The sequence below is a fragment of the Chionomys nivalis genome, chromosome 19 (assembly GCF_950005125.1).
Source record: "Chionomys nivalis chromosome 19, mChiNiv1.1, whole genome shotgun sequence".
NCBI lineage: Eukaryota > Metazoa > Chordata > Mammalia > Rodentia > Cricetidae > Chionomys > Chionomys nivalis.
The window spans coordinates 14125675-14145841 of NC_080104.1; the positions used below are offsets into that span (position 1 = coordinate 14125675).

Below are 20167 nucleotides of genomic sequence, written 5' to 3' on the forward strand. Positions count from 1 at the left end.
AAATTCACCCACGTTTAATTTCCAATTGCTTAAAATACCCTGACCTCAAAAGGTAGGAGTAAGAGAAAAAAAAACTGCATTAACATGCTACAAGAGAATGAACAAATCAATTGAAGGTCACAGGCTACGCCCACAGTTAGACATTCTGTTGCTAGAACAAAACAAGCCACACTCACACCCTAGACCAAAACATTCTGTAAGCAAACCACTCCCTGGGTGGAATCCCAAGTTATCACCATAAAAGAACTGGACCCTTAGTCCTATCCTTAGACTCTCGTTTGAGGTAGGAACAATCTACTTCTCTATTCCTGGAGTACAAGGTCTGGATAATAGTCACACCTGTTGACAATAACCTTGAGAGAGCAGAACTCACCGTTCTAAATCTAGGTGGGACCTTTGTTTGAGATATAAACACAATAACCTTGAAGGAACAAAGGTAAGTTCCAATTCTCTGACCTTTGATCAATGTAGAAATAGGCTCATATTTTTGGAGCGTCCACACTTGCAAACTCTAACACAAAATGATTTTAAAGGTGTAGTTGTTTTTTCCTCTTTTACTCTTTGGAGTAAATAAATATAGAGCCAATATAGAGCCTTATTCTTTCTTATAAATGCCCGGCCTCAGCTTGGCTTGTTTCTTGCCAGATTTTCTTAACTTAAACTATCCATCTACCTATTGTTTCTAGGCTTTTACCTTTGTTCATTCTATGTGTCTTTCTTTCCGTCTTACTCTGTGGCTGGCCGGGTGGCCGGGAGGCTGGTCCCTGGAGTCTTCCTCCTTCTCTCTCTCTTTTTTTTTTTTTTTTTTGCCCTTCCTCTTTTATTTATTCTCTCTCTGCTTGGCAGCCCAGCCTATCTCTCGCCTGCCTAGCTATTGGCCTTTTAGTTCTTTATTAGACCAATCAGGGGTTTTAGACAGGTAATTTAGCTTCACAGAGTTAAACAAATGCAACATAAAAGAAAGCAACATGGGGCTGGGGAGATTGCTCAGCAGCTAAGAAACTTCCAGAGAACATGAGTTCAATTCCCAGCAACCACATGGTGCCTCACAACCATCTATAATGGGTTCTGGTGTCCTCTTCTGGCATGCAGGCACACATGCAAGCAGAGCACTCATACCTAAAAAAAAATACACACATAAATAAATTAATTTAAAAAAGAAATTGAGGGCTGAAATCAATAAAATAGAAACAAAGAAAACAATACAAAGAATCAGTGAAACAAAGAACTGGTTCTTTGAGAAAATCAACAAGATACACAAATCCTTATCCAAACTAACCAAAAGGCAGAGAGAGAATATCGAAATTAACAAAGTCAGAAATAAAAAGGGGGACATAACAATAGTCACTGAGGAAATTCAAAAAATCTTTAGGTCATACTTCGAAAATATGTTCTCCACAAAATTGGAAAATCTAAAAGAAATGGACAATTTTCTGGACAGGCACCACATACCAAAATTAAATCAAGACCAGATAAACAATTTAAAAAGACCTGTAATCCCTAAGGAAATAGAAGAAGTCATCAAAAGTCTCCCAAATAAAATAAATAAGTAAAAACAGGGCCAGAAGATTTCAGAGCAGAATTCTACCAGAACTTTAAAGAAGAGCTAATACCTATATTCCTCAAGTTGTTCCACACAATAGAAATAGAAGGAATGTTGCCAAACTCTTTTTATGAGGCTACAGCTACCCTGATACCAAAGCCACCAAAGATTTATCTAAGGAAGAGAATTACAGACCAATCTCCCTCATAAATATTGATACAAAATACTCAATAAAATACTGGCAAACTGAATTCAAGAACATCAAAAAAATCATTCACCATGATCCCAGGGATGTAGGGATGGTTCAATATATGAAAATCTGTCAATATAATCCACCATATAAATAAACTGAAAGAAAAAACTTATGATCATTTCATCAGAAACTGAAAAAGTCTTTGATAAAATCCAACACTCCTTCATTATAAAGGTCTTGGAGAAATCAGGGATAAAAGGAACATATCTAAACATAGTAAAAGCAATATACAGCATGCTAACAGCCAACATCAAATTACGAGAGAAACTCAAAACAATTCCACTAAAATCAGGAACAAGACAAGGCTATCCACTCTCTCCATATTTATTCAATACAGTACTTGAAGTTCTGGCAATAAGACAATAAAAGGAGATCAAAGGGATACAAATTAGAAAAGAAGAAGTCAAACTTTTGCTGTCTGCAATGGTATGATAGTCTACATAAGTGACCCCAAAGATTCTACCAGGGAACTCCAACCGCTGATAAACACCTTCACTAAGGTGGCACAATACAAGATCAACTTAAAAAAAGCAGTAGCCCTCCATTATACAAATGATAAAAAGGCTGAGAAAGAAATCAGAAAAACATCACACTTTCCAATAACCACAAATAACATAAAATATCTTTGGGTAATGCTAACCAAACAAGTGGAAGACCTGTATGAAAAGAACTTTAGTCTCTGAAGAAAGAAATTGAAGATGATACCAGAAAGTTGAAAGATCTCCCATGCTCTTGGGTAGGCAGAATTAACATAGTAAAAATGGCAATCTTACCAAAAGCAATCTACAGATTCAATGCAATCCCCATCAAAATACTAACACAATTCTTCATAGACCTTGAAAGAACAATACTCAAATTCATACGGAAAAACAAAAAAAACCCAGGATAGTCAAAACAATCCTGTACAATAAAGGAACTTCCGGAGGTATCACCATCCCTGACTTCAAGCTCTATTATAGAGCTATAGTAATGAAAACAGCTTGGTATTGGCATAAAAACAGAGAGGTGGACCAATGGAATTGAATCAAAGACCCTGATATTAATCTACACATATATGAACGTGTAATTTTCCACAAAGAAGCTAAAATTATACTGTTATGGTAAAAATAAAATGCTGCAGGTCCCCAAGTGGTGGCAGTGGGCAGCAGGCCACAAGGGGCGGTGAGTCCCAGGCAGGGAGCAGCATGGCAGGTGTGAGCTGGTTGGTGGGGTGAAAGACTGAGACTGGATAGGATGCCATGTGGAGAAAGTGGGTATTTATTTAGTGGGTTACGGAGGGGAAGGGAAAGAGGAAAGGGAAGAAGAGGGAAGGGCAGGGAAAGGCAGAGAGGGAGAGAGAGAAAGAGAGAGAGAGAGAGAGAGAGAGAGAGAGAGAGAGAGAGAGAGAGGAGGGGAAGGGGAGAAGTGGGGAGAAGGGAGAGAGAATGGAAAAGAAGGTCTCAGGCTGGAAGTGGAAGGAAGATCCGCTTGCCTTTTCAGACAGGGGAGGGGAGAGTGGGAACAGCTTTCTCTTAAAGGGACAGGACAGACCATTACATATACAAAGGAAAAAAGCATCTTCAAATGGTGCTGGCATAACTGGATGTCAACATGTTGCAGAAATCTCAAGTCCAAATGGATCAAAAACCTCAACATAAATCTAGCCACACTGAACCTCATAGAAGTGGGAAGTAGCCTTGAACAAATGGGCACAGAAGACCACTTCCTAAATATAACACCAGTAGCACAGATACTGAAAGCAACAATTAAAATATGGGACCTCCTGAAACTGAGTTTACAGAGGCAAAGAACACAGTCAATAAGACAAAACAGTAGCCTAGCCTACAGAATGGGAAAATATCTTCACCAACCCCACAATGGACAGATGGCTGATCTCCAAGATAAATAAAGAACTCAAAAAACTAGACATTAAAATGTCAAATAATACAATAAAAAACGGGGTACAGATCTCAACAAGGAATTCTCAACAGAAGAATCTCAAATGGCTCAAAGACACTTAAGGAATTGTTCAACATCCTTAGCAACCAGGGAAATGCCTATCAAAACGACTCTGAGATACCATCTTACACAAGTCAGAATGGCTCAGATCAAAAACACTGATGATAGCTTATGTTGGAAAGGATGCTGAGAAAGGGGAACACTCCTCCATTGCTGTTGGGAATGCAAACTAGTACAGCCACTTTGGAAATCAGTATGGTGGTTTCTCAGTAAATTGGCAAACAGTCTACCTCAAGACTCAACAATACTGCTCTTGGGCCAAAAGATGCAAACCCACACTACAAGGACATATGCTCAACTATATTCATAGCAACATTATTCATAATAGCCAGAACCTGGAAACAACCTAGATGCCCCTCAACCGAAAAATGGATGAAGAAAATGTGGTACATTTACACAATTGAGTACTACCCTGAAGCACTTTTAATAAAACTCAGAGACAAATATTTGGGTTCAACCTGAAGACCAGAAAAACAAAGCAGCTAGCCACTGGCTCTTACCTCAACCTCAGTCTGAAAATGGTGATCCTGCCTCCAAGAAACCGCAGAATGAGACTGAGAGCTGTCTCCTCCTGTGGTTTTTTTTTTTTTTTTTTTTTTTTTTTTTTTTTTTTTTTGGTTTTTCGAGACAGGGTTTCTCTGTGGCTTTGGAGCCTGTCCTGGAACTAGCTCTGTAGACCAGGCTGGTCTCGAACTCACAGAGATCCACCTGCCTCTGCCTCCCGAGTGCTGGGATTAAAGGCATGCGCCACCATCGCCAGGCTCCTCCTGTTTTATAATCCTCTCTAGTTCTGGGATTAAAGGATCACCACTGCCTGGTTTCTATGGGAAACTAGTGTGGCTATTGGAATTAAAGGTATGTCATTGTGGCTACTGGGATTAAAGGTGTGTGTCGTTGCTACCTGGTCTGTAAGGCTGGCCAGTGTGGGTGTTTTACTTTTATGATCTTCTATTAGGAACTGCAGACCCACAGACCCTAAATTTTCTGTGACCCCTTACTGCTGGAGTAAACAACTTGTTTTCCTATGCTTGCAGCTGCTCTGGGCACAAGATCCTCATGAGTTCCTGATGGCAGGGAAGTGGTTTCTGGTGGGCTTGCAGCTGCAAAGTCCTGAGAGCTAGGGCATGGCCATTAGTCAAGGAGAGCCCTATATAAGCCGTCCTGGAATAGAATAAAATTGGCATCCTTGTCTCAAGGATGACCCATGTCTCTGACTCTGTGTGTGTGTGTGTTTCAATATCCAGTCCCTTGCCTGACTTGCATTGCATGGTAGACAGGGGGTATTGTACAGACAAACTAGACAATCTTCAGGCAAAACACAAATGAAATGCCTCTACACTACTCGGCGGTAAAAACCAATGACATCTTCAAATTTGCCTGCAAATGGATGACACTAGACAGAAAACACCCTGAGTGAGGTAACTCAGACTCAGAAAGACAAACACGGTATGTACTTGCTCATAAGTGGATATTAGATGTAAAGCAAAGCACAACCAGCCTATGGTCCATGACCCCAGAGAAGCTGGGGAACAAGGATAACCCTAAGAAAGATATATGAATCCCTCGGTGAAAGGGAAATAGACAAGATCTCCTAAAAAAGTTGGGAGCATGGTGGGGGTAGAAGGGAGGGCAGAAGGGAATGGGAGGGCGAAAAGGGAGGGAAGAGGAGAACATGAAGGAATTGAATGGTCGAGATGGGAAAAGGACAGAGAAAGAACAAGGAAAGAAGAGATACCTTGATTGGGGGAGCCATTATGGGGCTAGCATGAAACCTGGCACCAGGGAAATTCCTAGGAATCCACAATGATGACCCCAACTAGGACCCTAAGCAATAGCGGAGAAGGTGCCTGAACTGGCCTTCCCCTGCAATCAGATTGATGACTACCTTAATTGTTATCATAGAATCTTCATCCAGCAACTTAGGGAAGCAGATGCAGAGATCCACAGTTAAACACTGGGTGAAGCTTCTAGAGACAAGTAGGAGAAAGGAAGGAGTGATAATATAAGCAAAGGGGTCAAGACCACGATAAGGATACTTACAGAAACAGCTGACCTGAGCTAGTGGGAGCTCACTGACTCTTAAGTGAATGGTATTCTTTTGTCTACCTAAATAAAACAATATTTATGTGAAATTTACATTAGAAATGAAGATCAGTAGTAACGTCACATTCTTTTACCTTTACACTGAAAAGTTTTTACGGCCCAATAAACCTCTACGCCAATGCAATAATTCAAATCAGACCAAATCAAACCGAATTAGAAAAGGCCCAGGTTTAATGGATGCCAGTACTCAGAGAGGAGGTGGGGAAGGAAGACTGGAAAGATTACATATTCGGTCCTGGGAGGTGGAGCAGCTTAAATACGCTGTGGGAGTGGTCTTGCTCCTCTCTGGGGAGGGGATGCTGTTTGGCAGCCTTTCTCGGGAGGTGGAGTCTGAACTGAGGCAACTCCCAGGGGAGGGCGCTTGGGATGGAACTTTCCACCAAACATTCCAGTCTCCTTGGATATATGGCTGCCAGGGGCCAGAGTGAAGCCTGAACCCAAACATTCCAGACTCTTTGGGTATAAGGATGTTAGGAGCTAAGGTGGCACTTCCAACCAAACATCCCAGGCTCTCTGGATACAGGGGCGCCAGGGGCTGGGGTGGCACTTCCAACCAAGCATACATATCTAGAAGAACACTTTAGTGGACTTTCCAACACCCACTCCATCTCAAATCTACTAAGGAAAAAAGAAGCTTGAGAAAAATAGTTCCTGCCCAGTGCTCAGCTTAGGGTGTGTATGGAAAATAGGTGCTTGCCTATTTTTGATTTTACTCCCTCAGAGTTGGGCATATGAGACAGCTACTAGTCTACCTGAATTGGAGGTGCCAGCACTAAGACCAGATGCAACGGTCTCTGAACCGATCCACACCCAGGCAGTAGCAGGGGATGCGGAAGTTTTCCTTTCTCTTGGGGACAGCACATTGCTCTCTTGCTGCACGTGTCACCCATGCAGCACTCGATTCTGCTTTTTTTTTTTTTTTTTTTAAAAAAAGCAATTGTGTCCCTAGTAAGGAAGCAGCAGTATATGCAGAACTGGTGCCCAAATGCAGAAAATCTAAGTGCGCTAAACTGTGCACTACGTAACTTCTCCTGCAACTCCATTTTACCTATTGTTCAAAATGGGGAACATTCTGGGCAGTCTTCACGACAATCACATCTAATACCACGATCAAAGAGTATGCCAAGTGCTTGATGTGCCTTCAAGAACTTATTTGAGCCGGGCGATGGTGGCGCACGCCTTTAATCCCAGCACTCGGGAGGCAGAGGCAGGCGGAGCTCTGTGAGTTCGAGACCAGCCTGGTCTACAAGAGCTAGTTCCAGGACAGGCTCCAAAGCCACAGAGAAACCCTGTCTCAAAAGAACAAAAAAAAAAACAAAAAAAAACAAAAAAAAAGAACTTATTTGACAAGAATCCTGAGAGGTCAGTACTGCCAAACCGCCTGTGCCGATGAGGAGATAAAGTTCACACAGGATGAGGCGAGTGCCCAAGATTACTCAGTGCTGGCAGATTCTAGGGCTGAATTTGATGACTTCTACCAAGATTTCAGCAGAGACGACCTCTGGATCCAAGATGCTCCACTTTCTAGCACCCGGGATTATCGGGGGCTTGAAACTGGAATCAGTTTATCAAGGGAGACCAATAACGAACAGGAGACATTGCGATTCAAACTGCTCCCTCTGTAGCACCAGTGGTCTTAGTTACGGCTCTGCCCTCAGGTCAGACCAAGGTACCAAACTCAGTCTGGCATTCAGTGACAACCGCTGCAAGTACCGGATAAATCCAGCTACTGGGTTCACAGCTCAGCTTTCAAACTTCAGGATGTTGTATATGATTACGACATCCTTAACTCATTCCATTGTACAATTTTGAGTATCTGGTGTGGCTTCAGTAATGAGAATACTCTCTGGGCCCTTGCACTTTAGCAGAGGAAGGGGATATTAAACCCGGAGTACCTTAAAAAACCTTATTAAATCCAGCAAAGACTGAATACTTACTTTAGTGGCAGCGTCATCTTTGGGCATTACAGATACAAAGAAAAGTCCTAGCCTCTCTCTGTCAGTTGTCCTGGGCAACATAAAAAAAAAAAAAATTAAATAAATCTATCTCTGGCAAGTCTCTTAAGTGTGAAGTTGGATTTTTAAATGACTAATACTCTTTTTAAAGACGAGAGCAGTTCACATATACATTCTAGCTGTGTGAAAGGGAAAACTGGAACACATTTAGTTTGACGACTCTAACTGGTCCTTAGGTAAGATTGCAGGCAAGAGTATATAACAGAAGAGGAATCCAAAACAGCAGAAACATGCCCAGAAAAGTGAACTGGTTGTTTCAGAGTTTCTTTCCTTGTACAGGTGAAGGCAGAAGGGACTTTCTCATCTTCTGGCTAAAACTGGGAACTCATAACACGGATGATAAGAAGAGGGCAGGGCCGGAGAGAGAGGAGCAAACCTTTTTCCCTAGGTCCAGCTTAAACTCCACCTGTCTCCGAGTGGTACGTGAAACCAGCCAATGGGAAGGGGAGTCCCATTCACAGCTGGCTGGGGCGTCCAATCCAGGTAGGCGTCTCAGACTCCGCGGGGGCCGCAGTGGCTCTGCGCGGTGTCCGGCAGCTGCGCACTGGGAGCGCCCGAGCCGCGCCGGTCTCCGTGGCGTCCCGCTGTCCCCGGCGGGGTGGGCGACCGCTACTGCGCAGGCGTCCCAGGAAGCGCGCGGCCGAGCCGCGCTCCGCCGGCGTCCGCTTCGCCCGCAAGTAGCCCGGAGCGCGCGGTTCCGCTAGCGCCGAGTTCCGCGCTCAGGACCGAGGTGGCGGCGGCTGCGGGTGAGTCCGAAGGAAATGCCATTCCCTTCCCCAGCTTCCCGGGGGCGGAGGGGAGTGACCGCGAGAGCTTCTGCTCCCTTCTCCACGCAAGGCTCCGGTCGGCTGGAAGGGGACGCGCGGGAGGTGCTCGGGGAGGTGGCGCCGACCCCGGCAGGTGGAGGGTTGGGAACTGTGGCGTGAGGTGAGGACGGGGTTCGGAGACAGGCGTCCACCCCGGGGTTAGTACTGTCCTGCTGTCGAATGACATTCCGGTCCTAAAACACTAGAGAGCGAGCCGAGGGAGATGCCGGATGCTGGGTCAGGCGCTGCACAAACAACCGGTCCCACGCTGGTCCCAGCCCTGAACCTTGAGGGCTGGCCAGCTCGTGACCGGAAAATTCCGGTGCACCTTCGGTATGACTCCAGACGACCGGTCTGTTGCAGGAACGCCTTTTTCTTCCCGTTTTCCCAGAGATTTCTCAGTTTTAAGGAACTCCACGCTTTCGAGTACCCACCCCTTTCTCATCAACTAATTTTAAAACCAGTTTCACGCATTATACTTGAGAAGAAATTTTGTTGGGTCTACAATGAGTGCTTAAAGAAGGGCATTTTATACACAGATAAACAAGATAGATGTACTGACTTGAAGATGCTAGAAAATCTTATGTGGTCTAGAACAGTGGAGGTCGGGGACAGGAGTGAGGGCCGTTTAGAATCTTAGATTCTTTTAAGATGTAGAAAGGCCTCAGGATGTTGTGTTTCTCCCCTTAGATTGCTAAGCACTTAATAAAAATCTCTGGGTAACCCACCCGTTAGTTAACTGTGCACACAGGTAATAATGGATAACGCTATTTTAAAGGCACTTTTGTATTTCATTGCACCACAGAGCAGATGGAATTCCGATACTGGAAAGTGGCTTTTACCTTGCGCTCATCCAACCCCAACCGAAGCCTATAATGCCCTAGGTGATTCAGTGAGAGTTGATTGACATGCATTGCACCCAGGCAAGACAGCCAACCCAGAGGAGGGAAGGGATGCTTTGTCTTCTAAATTGGAGACTACATCGTATTTCCAGTTACTGGCAAGCTGTGGGATGCAGTCCAGATGTATCTGCTTGTTTATTCCTTGGGATATTACAGAATTTCTTGCAGTATTTTATAATTTTCTTGTTGGAACCATGGCTATTTTATTCTTTGAAAATAGTTTGAAGACCTTTTTGCTGGTGATTTGTTTATAGCTTAGGACTTAGTGTTAGAATAAAACATACTGTGCTAAGCTTAAAGACAAGGACTGCTTTTGTATCCAGTCTGCGAGGTTTTCCTACTCCTGGGCTCTGTAGTAGATATGTATTGAATAGCCTTTTCTCTTCAGGATTTGGGGAAGAAAGATTTTTCGTTTGTGTTTTGTAGGAAAAGGACAAACACAGGTTTTGTTTTGCGGTATTGTTTTGCATATAGGAAGTAGTACAAAATCTTCTCATGTTAAAACAGCCAAATCTGCATTATGAGATATTTCACACCATTTTTGAGGTAAAATGAGATGATAAAGATGTTTGCTATTTTGTGGTGGGACATTTAAGAATGCAATCGACATATAAGAACATGCCGTTGAATACACTCATTTAGGTGTACAGCTGTATGAAATTATAGTCATCATCACAGTCAATCTGAAAACACTTTTCACCACCCCCAAAAGAAACTTCCCTCCCATTGGCATTACTGACGCGTTCGCACACGCCGACCCCTGAGTAACTATGCCTGCTGTCATATCTCTGTGGAATCACACCTTCTAAGCATTTCAGCTGAGTAGATTCACACAGGAAGCCACCACTTGTGAATCCCTCTTTCGCTTGTGTTTTTGGCATGACATCTAAGTTTTTAGACATAATGAAAGTTTATGAAGATTCACTGCTTGATTTTCCCCTAAGAACTTTTTAGTTTTCATGCAGGTCTGTGATGGATTTTTAAGTTTTCCATGTGGTAGGATATGGGGCACCATGCTAATTCTTTTGTGCGTGGCAGCCCAGCTGTCATTGCAGCGTTCGCTGAGTGGTCTCCTCATTTCTCAATAGATGTAACTATATTTGAAACATTTTAGACACTGTAAAATTTCATGTGATCAATCCAGTAACCAATGGATCGTTTTTAAAGAGTAATTAAGAATAACTGTGAATCTGGAAAATTAGGAAAAATAGTCATAACTAAAGCAGTAAATGAAAGTTTAAGGGTGGTATAGAGATGAAGTTTCTTTTAGTAACTTCAGTTTCTTCTCACGTTACTGTGGCATCCAAGTCCTTATAAGTTTTGTCTGCTAGTCAACTTCATGTCAAAATTGGAGCAAATGTCCAATGAGATTTCCCTTCTCGGGTAGCATTTATTTTGTCTCTATTTGATAGCAGTATTTTTTTCATAAATACAAACTGGTGATGAGCCAGCATGGTGGAATTCCTACAGCTATGAAAACTAAGAAAAAGTCCTGGAAGCTTGGAATTATTTGTATTTTGAACAAAAGAATCATTCTTATGTTTTTATCTATTTTTCATAAACCTTTAGAATAATTTCTCCTGCTCTGGATGAGCAAAATAGATAAGCAGGAATGTTTATGGGGACAGAAAAATGTCCCATGTTCCCTCCACAGCTTGACGATGTGTGGGACAGGTATCAGTTGGAAACTGGACAAGGCAAGGCAATTTTTTTTTTCTGTATTTCAACTTTATTGTTATCTTTAAATTGAAGTTCTAAGTTGACATCAGTAAAGCTGGTATGTCAAGAATTTGTAACTGTTAATTCTGTTAGTTAAATTCCTGAAATTTAAGTAATGTTACTAATTCCTAGTTGTGTTTTTATATTTTAGGAGCCCTGGCTGCTGTGTTCAACTTGTTCGTTATGAAGTTATTAGTAATACTTTTATTTCTGGGACTTGTCGCTGACTGTAGAGGTAACTCTTCCTATAGCTTGACACCGCAGTTACTTCTGGTATCCTTTGATGGCTTTAGAGCTGACTACCTGAAGGACTATGACCTTCCTCACCTCCAGAACTTCATCAAAGAAGGTGTCTTGGTGGAACATGTCACAAACGTTTTTATCACAAAAACATTTCCAAACCATTACAGCATCGTGACAGGCTTATACGAGGAAAGCCATGGCATTGTGGCCAACACCATGTATGATGGTGTCACAAAGAAACATTTTTCTGAGTCTAATGATAAGGATCCATTTTGGTGGGATGGGGCAGTGCCAATTTGGGTGACCAATCAGCTTCAAGAAAACAGATCGAGTGCTGCTGCCATGTGGCCCGGAACTGATGTGCCCATCCACAATACTACACCTTCCTATTTTATGAGCTATAGCAGTTCAGTGCCCTTTGAGGAGAGACTCAATAATGTCACCTCATGGCTCAGTAGTTCCAACCCACCCGTCACCTTCGCCACGCTCTACTGGGAAGAACCAGATGCAAGTGGCCACAAATACGGGCCTGAAGATAAAGAAAACATGAGCAGGGTATTGAAAGAAATAGATGGCCTTATTGGTGATCTTGTACAAAAACTCAAGGAGTTAGGACTGTGGGAAAACCTTAATGTGATCATCACAAGTGATCACGGGATGACTCAGTGCTCTGAGAACAGACTGATACATCTGGACGCCTGCATCGACCCCTCAAACTACAGTCTTATAGACTTGACCCCTGTGGCTGCGATTCTTCCCAAAAGAAGTAAGTAGCTCTTTGAGTAAGATGGACATTTCTTCCCTTGATAGAATTAGTAGTCAGTAGTAATACACAGTTTATATTTGCTTAGGATACTCAGTGTAAAACTGTTCCCTCTCTAAGACACCCAGCACAGGCCACATAAGGAAGAGAGATAGGCTGGTGAATGAAAGTCCTGTGTGTGCGTGCCCTTCTCTGATACTGCCACATTATTGATTGCTCTCTGTTTTGAAAATAAAATAATTCAACCAGCTAATATTGTCTTAAGTAAATTGTATTTCTAGTCAGATATAGCTTTGCTTCTAAGTCACAGTTTTCCCCTTTGCATCTCTTTTACAGATGTAACAGAGGTTTATAACAAACTGAAACACTGTAGCCCTCACATGAATGTTTATCTCAAAGAAGATATTCCTGCCAGATTCCACTACCAACATAGTGATCGAATTCAGCCTATTATTTTGGTTGCTGATGAAGGCTGGACAATTGTACTAAATAAGTCATCATTAAAGTGTAAGTATTTATTTCTGGTATTCTGCGATCTCAAGGCTATATCATACATTGTGACCTGGCTTTGGAAGGCAGGTACTTTGATTTCATTCTGTCTATACTATTCGGGTTTGCAAAGGTAGTTCTCACGTGACTTTCATTTGGTCACCACTTACAATGGCCACAGTCTCACTCTCCACTAAGGGGCTGTGTAGCTAAAGGAAAGCTGCTGTTTCACTTTCTAATTCCTTTTCCTTTTGCCCGAGTGACCCCCAGACTTTCCCAAATGATGAAATCACTTCCTTGTATGCTGTGGTTCTTTGGATCTCTGGGCAGTAGCTCAAAGGAAACAGCCGAGTTGCAAAGTTAGCACTGCTCCTCAAACATTGGCTGTGTGGGGTCAGTTACATGTCTTGTCTCACAGGAAGGTTATTCGTCTGTAGATGACTTTTAAGAATTCCGATACAGGAGTACACTGCAGGGGTCAGCCACCTTCCTTAGAAGGCAGACGATGTGTTCGGCTTTGTGGGCCAGCTGTGTTTCAGCTGCTCAGCTGTTTTTCTGGCGTGAAAACGGCTCTGCTTAGTTGGCACACTGACGGAAGTGGTGTGTGTAGCAGTGAACGCTGGCTTACAAAGCAGGTGAAGGACCAAATTTGGTTGCAAACTATAGGATGGGAATTTGGAAGTATCCGGCAAGGGTAAGAGGCTAAGAGAGTTTATGTAAAGTTGATATTTATGTTGTTTTAAATATTTACTTTGTAAACTTGGAAAATACAGAGCAGAGAACAAAACCATTACAATCCATCAGTGTGGGAATATAAACAAGCGTGATTTGTGGGACTTTCCCCTCCCAATATTTTTTCCATGATGCTTACTGAAAATTTTAATTGCAGTGGAATCGTTGGAGACTTGTCGTAACAGCCCCACAATGCTGCAGCCAACCTCCATATTCCTAAAATGGAAATTCATGCAATCCAAGGGAGTACACATTGATAGACAAGGTTGTTAGCAGAGGAGCCTGGGGTCGGCTTTGTATCAGGCATGGTCAGCCATGTTTTTCTTTGGCCCAGACATTTTCCGAAGTTACAAGGTAGAGTTGGCTGGATTTCTTTCACAGTCAGTACACAAATGCTTTCTCTAAACCCTCACCTATCGGACCTTCCTGATTTTTTGAGGTATTTATTAGCTGGCAGTAAGCAGTGATACACTGTGCTATGGTGGTTCTTACTGGAACAGTTGAGACAGTTGAGCCTGGAGTCCCATCCTCCCATTCAGGGTTCTGTCTCACAGTGTATGGGATTTGTACATTTGAACACTCTTCTAAGCTGCCTGTGCTGTTGATAGTGAGATTTTCCAAATAGGATGGGAGACGGGAAGGTGAGTGTGTAGGACTGAAACATAAGTACATCAGGTAGAGAAGAATTGCAGTCTGAAGCCACGATTCATTGGGAAGAGTGGCGTGTGCATATGAAATGTGGGCAAGCCTAACCTAAAGGAAATACAGATTTTATTTCTGTTTTCTGCAGTGCAGCCAGTCAGAATGTTAATCAATGGGAACTAGACTGGTAAGAAGCTAGTGTACTTATGGTGAATGAGTTATTTTGTAACAAAAAGACTGATGTTTAATAACATAATTTTGTCTCTTTTCCAGTAGGTGACCATGGCTACGACAATTCTTTGCCTACCATGCATCCATTCCTTGCTGCCCACGGTCCTGCTTTTAGAAAAGGTTACAGGCAGAGCACTGTTAACACCGTGGATATTTACCCGATGATGTGCCACATCCTGGGACTAGAACCACATCCTAATAACGGAACGTTCAGCCACACCAAGTGCTTGTTAGTGGACCAGTGGTGCATTAACCTCCCAGAAATCATTGGGATTGTCATCAGTGTGCTATTGGTATTAACCATGCTAACAGGCCTTATAATATTCATGCAGAGCAGAACGTCCACTACCCGTCCGTTCTCACGCCTTCAGCTGCAGGAAGATGACGATGATCCTTTAATTGCATAACCCAAGGTGTCTTATTAGTTTCAAATCTAAGGAACCATGCAAGGACTGGTATTACAGCATAAAGAGATATGTGTCAAAAGACAAGACAAACATGTTAAAGCCACTCTGGTTTTTCTTGTGTCTTGTTTTGGATATAAATGTCTTGTCGCCTGATATAAATGACCGTGACCGTGGTAAAGTTGCTGGTGGATCAGTGTAGACCACCTGTTTCACTAACACCAGCCTTTGAGAAAAATAGTAGAGTTTCTTTCCTTTTCAATAAAAATCTAACTTTCAGGGAAAATACACCATAATTTAATAGGCATGCTTTTCTAACAAATTTTTGTAAGTGATGGAAATATTTATGTAATTTGTGGATTCTGCGTATCCTGGAGAAAATGTTGCCTGTATTTTTATATTTGCCATTAAGTAGTGTATGACCTGAGAAAACCCTTGAAGTAGGGAATTCTGGGATGGTTAATAAGTGATCAGCACATAGTGGAGCTGTAGCATACAAAGAAATCACTTTAAGTAAAGCTGCTAAAAACAAATGAAAACCAACTAAGACTATGAAATATAAAGTCTGAGCTTGTTAAAGCCCTGAGCTGTTGGTGCATCACAAGTTGTCTTTGGAGCTGGGCGTGGTTGTAAGTGCCTGTAGGTGGGATAGTTGGGGGCGGGTGGATAAGGCAGAGGACCTTGAGATTGAGTCCAGTCCAGCCTGGGTTGTGCACCTAGACCTTGTGGTTTTAGCTACTTTTTTGATACTATTGTTAATAAGAAATTTCAAAGAAAATAGAGAAAAATTGTTTTTCCCCATTTGTGTTTAATGTCTTTGGGTAAGGTGTGTATGCGAGTGTGTTTGTATATGAATGTCTTGTGACTTACAAAGGGGACTGGACTATGTGCCAGAGCAGAGCTGTCAGGAAAGGTCACTTCTTGCACACCTTAGTTGTATATTATCATCAACTCACAAGTTGATATTACAGTTAAAAACTCCTGTTACAGTTTTCAGTTTTCATGTTTATTGGAAATGTTCAGATGCCATAGAAAAACACAAGGCTGTAAGGTCAGGATTTTTATATTTACCTTTGAGACTTTAAAGTGCCTTCCATATAGCAGAGTGGTAAGAAGTGTAAAGTGGAGTTTGGGGTCTTCTGCTTCTTCACCGTGGTCACGTGGGTGCTCATGTGCTAAGGGGCAGAGCAGCCCGGCCCTACGCTGCTCACTTCCTCACTGGACTCTTCTTAACCCTTCGCTGAGAACCTCAGGTCTGTTGAGAAGCACTGCCATCGCTGCCTAGCTGCTCGGTTCCTCAGCACCAGAATTATTAGAACAAACAGCCCATGTGATGTCTGTTAGAGAAAAGACCAGTGGCTCACTGATGAGAGTGATCTTTAAGTTTTGACAACATGAAGCAAGCTTGATGATGTCAAGCATTTGAGACAGTGACACCTCTCGGTCATCTCAGAGACACTGCATTGTCTTGGCTCACTGCTACTTTGTTTTGTTTTTTTGCTTTTTTCGAGACAGGGTTTCTCTGTGGTTTCGGAGCCTGTCCTGGAACTTCACTGCTACTTTCTTGATACCTGTTATCTGGCTCCCAGTATTGGGGTTTTGAGAGGCATTTCTGTACTCCATACATAATCTATGCTGTTGATCATAAAGATGGGTGTTTTGTAAACAGAATAGGACTGATTTTGTTCATAAATGTTCTGACTTGTTACATGTACCATCAATACTAAAGGATAAAGAGTTTATCAAATAAAATAGTAGAGAAATTTCTGCATACATTTTAGCTGTCTGCCAGTAGAGTATTTAACAGGAGTTGAAGATAGCTTAGTCCTACAGTGCTGTGGGTCCCAGTGACTCTGCTGGCTCAGTTGGGGCTTATACAGTGCCCACCCAGCCTCTGAGTGAGTTTTTAGAAAGGATGGGATAAGAAGGGAGTCCTGTTGGTGTCTTAGTTTGTCTTTTATTCTCAGAATACTAGAACTATGTAATGTTTTATAAAGTGCTTATTCAGGAAATAAGAATAGTATTTATTTAAGTAGATTATCATATTGAACTTTGTGCTAATTCATTTGTGTCTTTGAAACAGTGTATTGCTGTTAAAGCCCTTGAGAGTCTAGTTTTGCTCTGAGAAAATCTTGTAGTGAAGCTAGCCTTTGACATGGAGGTTTGCGTGTGTATGCTGTCAATGATTAACTAAATTCTGCTCTGCTTTCTGCTCAGGAGAAAGTATTGACTTCAGGAAATACTTAGCTCTTGATGACAGTACCCAAAGGTAGTAGGAAGGTGTTGGTGTGTTTTTGTTAATTTCATGAGTCAGCTCCGTACCTTGACTTTCTAGTAGCTTGACTTTCTAGTAGCGGGGCAATCATGTTGATGTTATCCAGCTGTTATACAGACTCCTCCATAAGAGCAGAGGGGTGTGAGAAGGGCTTCCTAGCAGTGCTGTCCAGTAGGTGACTTTAAGAATCCACGGGTCAAGTCTTGGAATATTAAAGGATCAAATGCCTTTGCACTGAAATTGGGGTGTTTCCTTTCTGTGCCCAACTTGTAAGCTTTAAGGATGTTTGGCTTTAATTCCTCCTATGTAGAGTGGTTTATTTCATTGTTAATTTGTACAGTTACAAATGAAGAACAAAAGCTAGGTGTGCACTGGGTATTTATGGTCAGTTCTCGAACAACATGTGAAAACAGTGAGTGCTTTGGGGAGACATGCAGTGCCTTAAGTTAAAGGAGATACATTTTGACTATATTGTTTGAACTTGAAGCTAATGACTTTGCTCATGATAAATTTTATGTGAATAAAGTCTACCCAGACAAATATACTATGAGCTTCTTCATTTGTCACCGTCCTACAAAATCTTCATACCGTGCATAAACAATGGAAGAATTTAACACCGCTCTAATCTAACTGATAAGACTAGAACACACCCTCCCCCACACTCAGCCACCATGACTTCCATGACATTGAGAGAACATTGCAGCCCATGTGGATCAAACAGAACTGAAAAAAATTGAGTGCTTTTTTTTTCATTCAAAGGTTCTGTGAAGGTGCCCTCCCTTACCTCAGGTGCTTCCATTGTTGTTGGTTTTTTTTTTTTATTATTTCATAAAACGATGTGCAGAATTCTGTCATAATGGTAGATCATGTGACTCAACCATCTCTCTTGTTAAGACTGGAGGATCCGGGGGAAAAAAAAACAAGTCAGTGCTTCAGGTTTGAAGAAGTTCAAAGGAACTGAAGAAGGGAAAGGCCAAGACAGAAAGGAAGGAAGAGCCGTTAGTAGCCAGAGGCATCTGCATCTGGCAAAGGCTGTGGAGCTAAGAAGCTGGTCCAATCAAGGAGCAGGGTTGAAAGAGTAGAGGTTTCCATGTGTCTTCTAATCCTAAGAATCCATTTTATATTCTGTGGCACAGCTAAATATGAAAATACACACGAAATGTATTATTTCCAGGGAATTATTAACTGTAGAGAAAAATACAATGGAATGATTTTTTTATTTGGTAATTCTTTTATTTTTACAATGAATCATTTTGTGTACATATACAGTACCATGTCATGGGATAAATACAGGTATTAAAATAGTTGCCATAGTGGGGCATCGTATCTATCAATCACCCAATAGTCATTGTACCAGTTTCTGTATCTAAGACAGGTTCAGGGGGTCCTAAGCTATAAAAACGTATCAGGCAAAGACCACAGTCCTTTTGAGTCCACCCCCCCCCTTTTTTTTTAAAGTGTTACATCTGCCACCATAACAACAAAGGTTTTAGTGAAAAATAATTCTTAGCTGGGGAAAAAAACGATATCTTGAATGAGAAAGTAGTAAAACGAAAAACTAAGCTTGACAATTAAATGTAAAGGAACTAAGCATTCGAATGAAAATGGCAGAAGTTAATAAAATTGGATGAAAAAGAAGTATCAGTAGGTAGTGTACCAGAGAGATACCTCAACTGCAAAACTACAAATTCAAAATGAACACATAGAAATTGATAGGAAATTATCATCTGGATTAGCTGTGATTAATGTCAAAGGCTCTCATGACCAAATTTCAAGCTGGAGTGGACCATTGAATTATGGTCAAGGGGCCCGTACATATGCGAGGAAGAGAGCATCGTACACCCCAAAGACATAAATCAAAAACAGATGGAAAGAGAGAAAGAATTCCTAAATCTAACTGAAAAAAATGTAGTACTCCTCTCTGATTGATAGAATGAGACCAAAAATGTCAGGCAAGGAAATAGACTTGCCATCAGCCACCTTGACTTAAGATATTGGGAGGGCATTCTTTCTGAGTCCATGGGATTACCAGGACAGGCGTTTCCACTGTCATAGGAGAGTCTTAGTAAATAGTCTCAAATTGCACTTTCCGACCAAAGGGGAATTAGATTCTATAACTGTAATCTGGAAAAATAATTTGGAATTAAACAGTATGCTTCTAAGTAAACCATGAGTCAGAAATGCAAGTGAGAAAGTATTTTACAATCCCAATAGGTAACCTATTGAATTCTAAGGCCTGCAGATAAAACCTTATTTAGGAGGAAGTTACAACCCTGAATTGCTATCCCAGGAAAGGTTCAAAACCAACAATTTAAGCTAGCACTTTTCAGAAGCTAGTAAGAAGGAAAAGAGAATTGCAGGGATAGAGTCTGACACAGAAAAGACAGGGAGGGAAGACTAATAAGAGCAAACTTGGTTTTATAGCCTTACTAGTAGAATGGTCTGCCCACACGTTATAGCGCAAGCCAGTAATACTAACTTAGAAAGAGGCAGTCGCGCTACAGCCCTACATTTAGCAAAAAGATGCCAACAAATTTGACAATGTAGATAAAATGGACAGATTCCTTGAAAAATATGATCAAAGTTACCATAAAGCCGAGAAATTCTTAATTGTCTCTAACAATTAAAAGTAGTGTCATTAACTCTATAAGAAATAGTAGTATCAGTTTTACACAGACTTACAGAAAGTGGAGTAAGGAACCAAAAAGTATGAAGATCACAGAAAATTGATTATCTTTTTTTAAAAGATAACTTTTTATTTTATGTACATGTCCGTGGAACTGGAGTTACAGACACCTGTGAGATGCCATGTGGGTGCTGGGAATTGAACCTGCGGTCCTCTGGAAGAGCAGCCAGTGCTCTTAACCTCTGAACCATGTCTCCAGCCCCTTGATCATTATTTTTATGAAGAAAAATCCCTGAATTCAGTATTTCAAAATGATGGTTATTTAATACATGGAATTTGCCATAGTAGTACAACTTTTTATTTTTGATAATTAAAACCAGAGTGTCAGCGAGTAAGAGCCAGTGCTTGTCCTGCAGAGGATCT

General features: G+C 41.7%; 1 protein-coding gene across 1 annotated transcript; it reads left to right on the top strand.

The window, feature by feature from the left end:
* The first annotated feature begins 8507 nt into the window (after nucleotides 1-8507).
* Nucleotides 8508-17656, top strand: Enpp4 (ectonucleotide pyrophosphatase/phosphodiesterase 4). Its single transcript, XM_057751880.1, has 4 exons — nucleotides 8508-8658; nucleotides 11491-12348; nucleotides 12682-12852; nucleotides 14482-17656. Exons 2-4 carry the CDS (start codon nucleotides 11523-11525, stop codon nucleotides 14844-14846), a joined length of 1362 nt encoding a protein of 453 aa, XP_057607863.1. The 5' UTR covers nucleotides 8508-8658; nucleotides 11491-11522; the 3' UTR covers nucleotides 14847-17656.
* Nucleotides 17657-20167: the final 2511 nt, after the last annotated feature.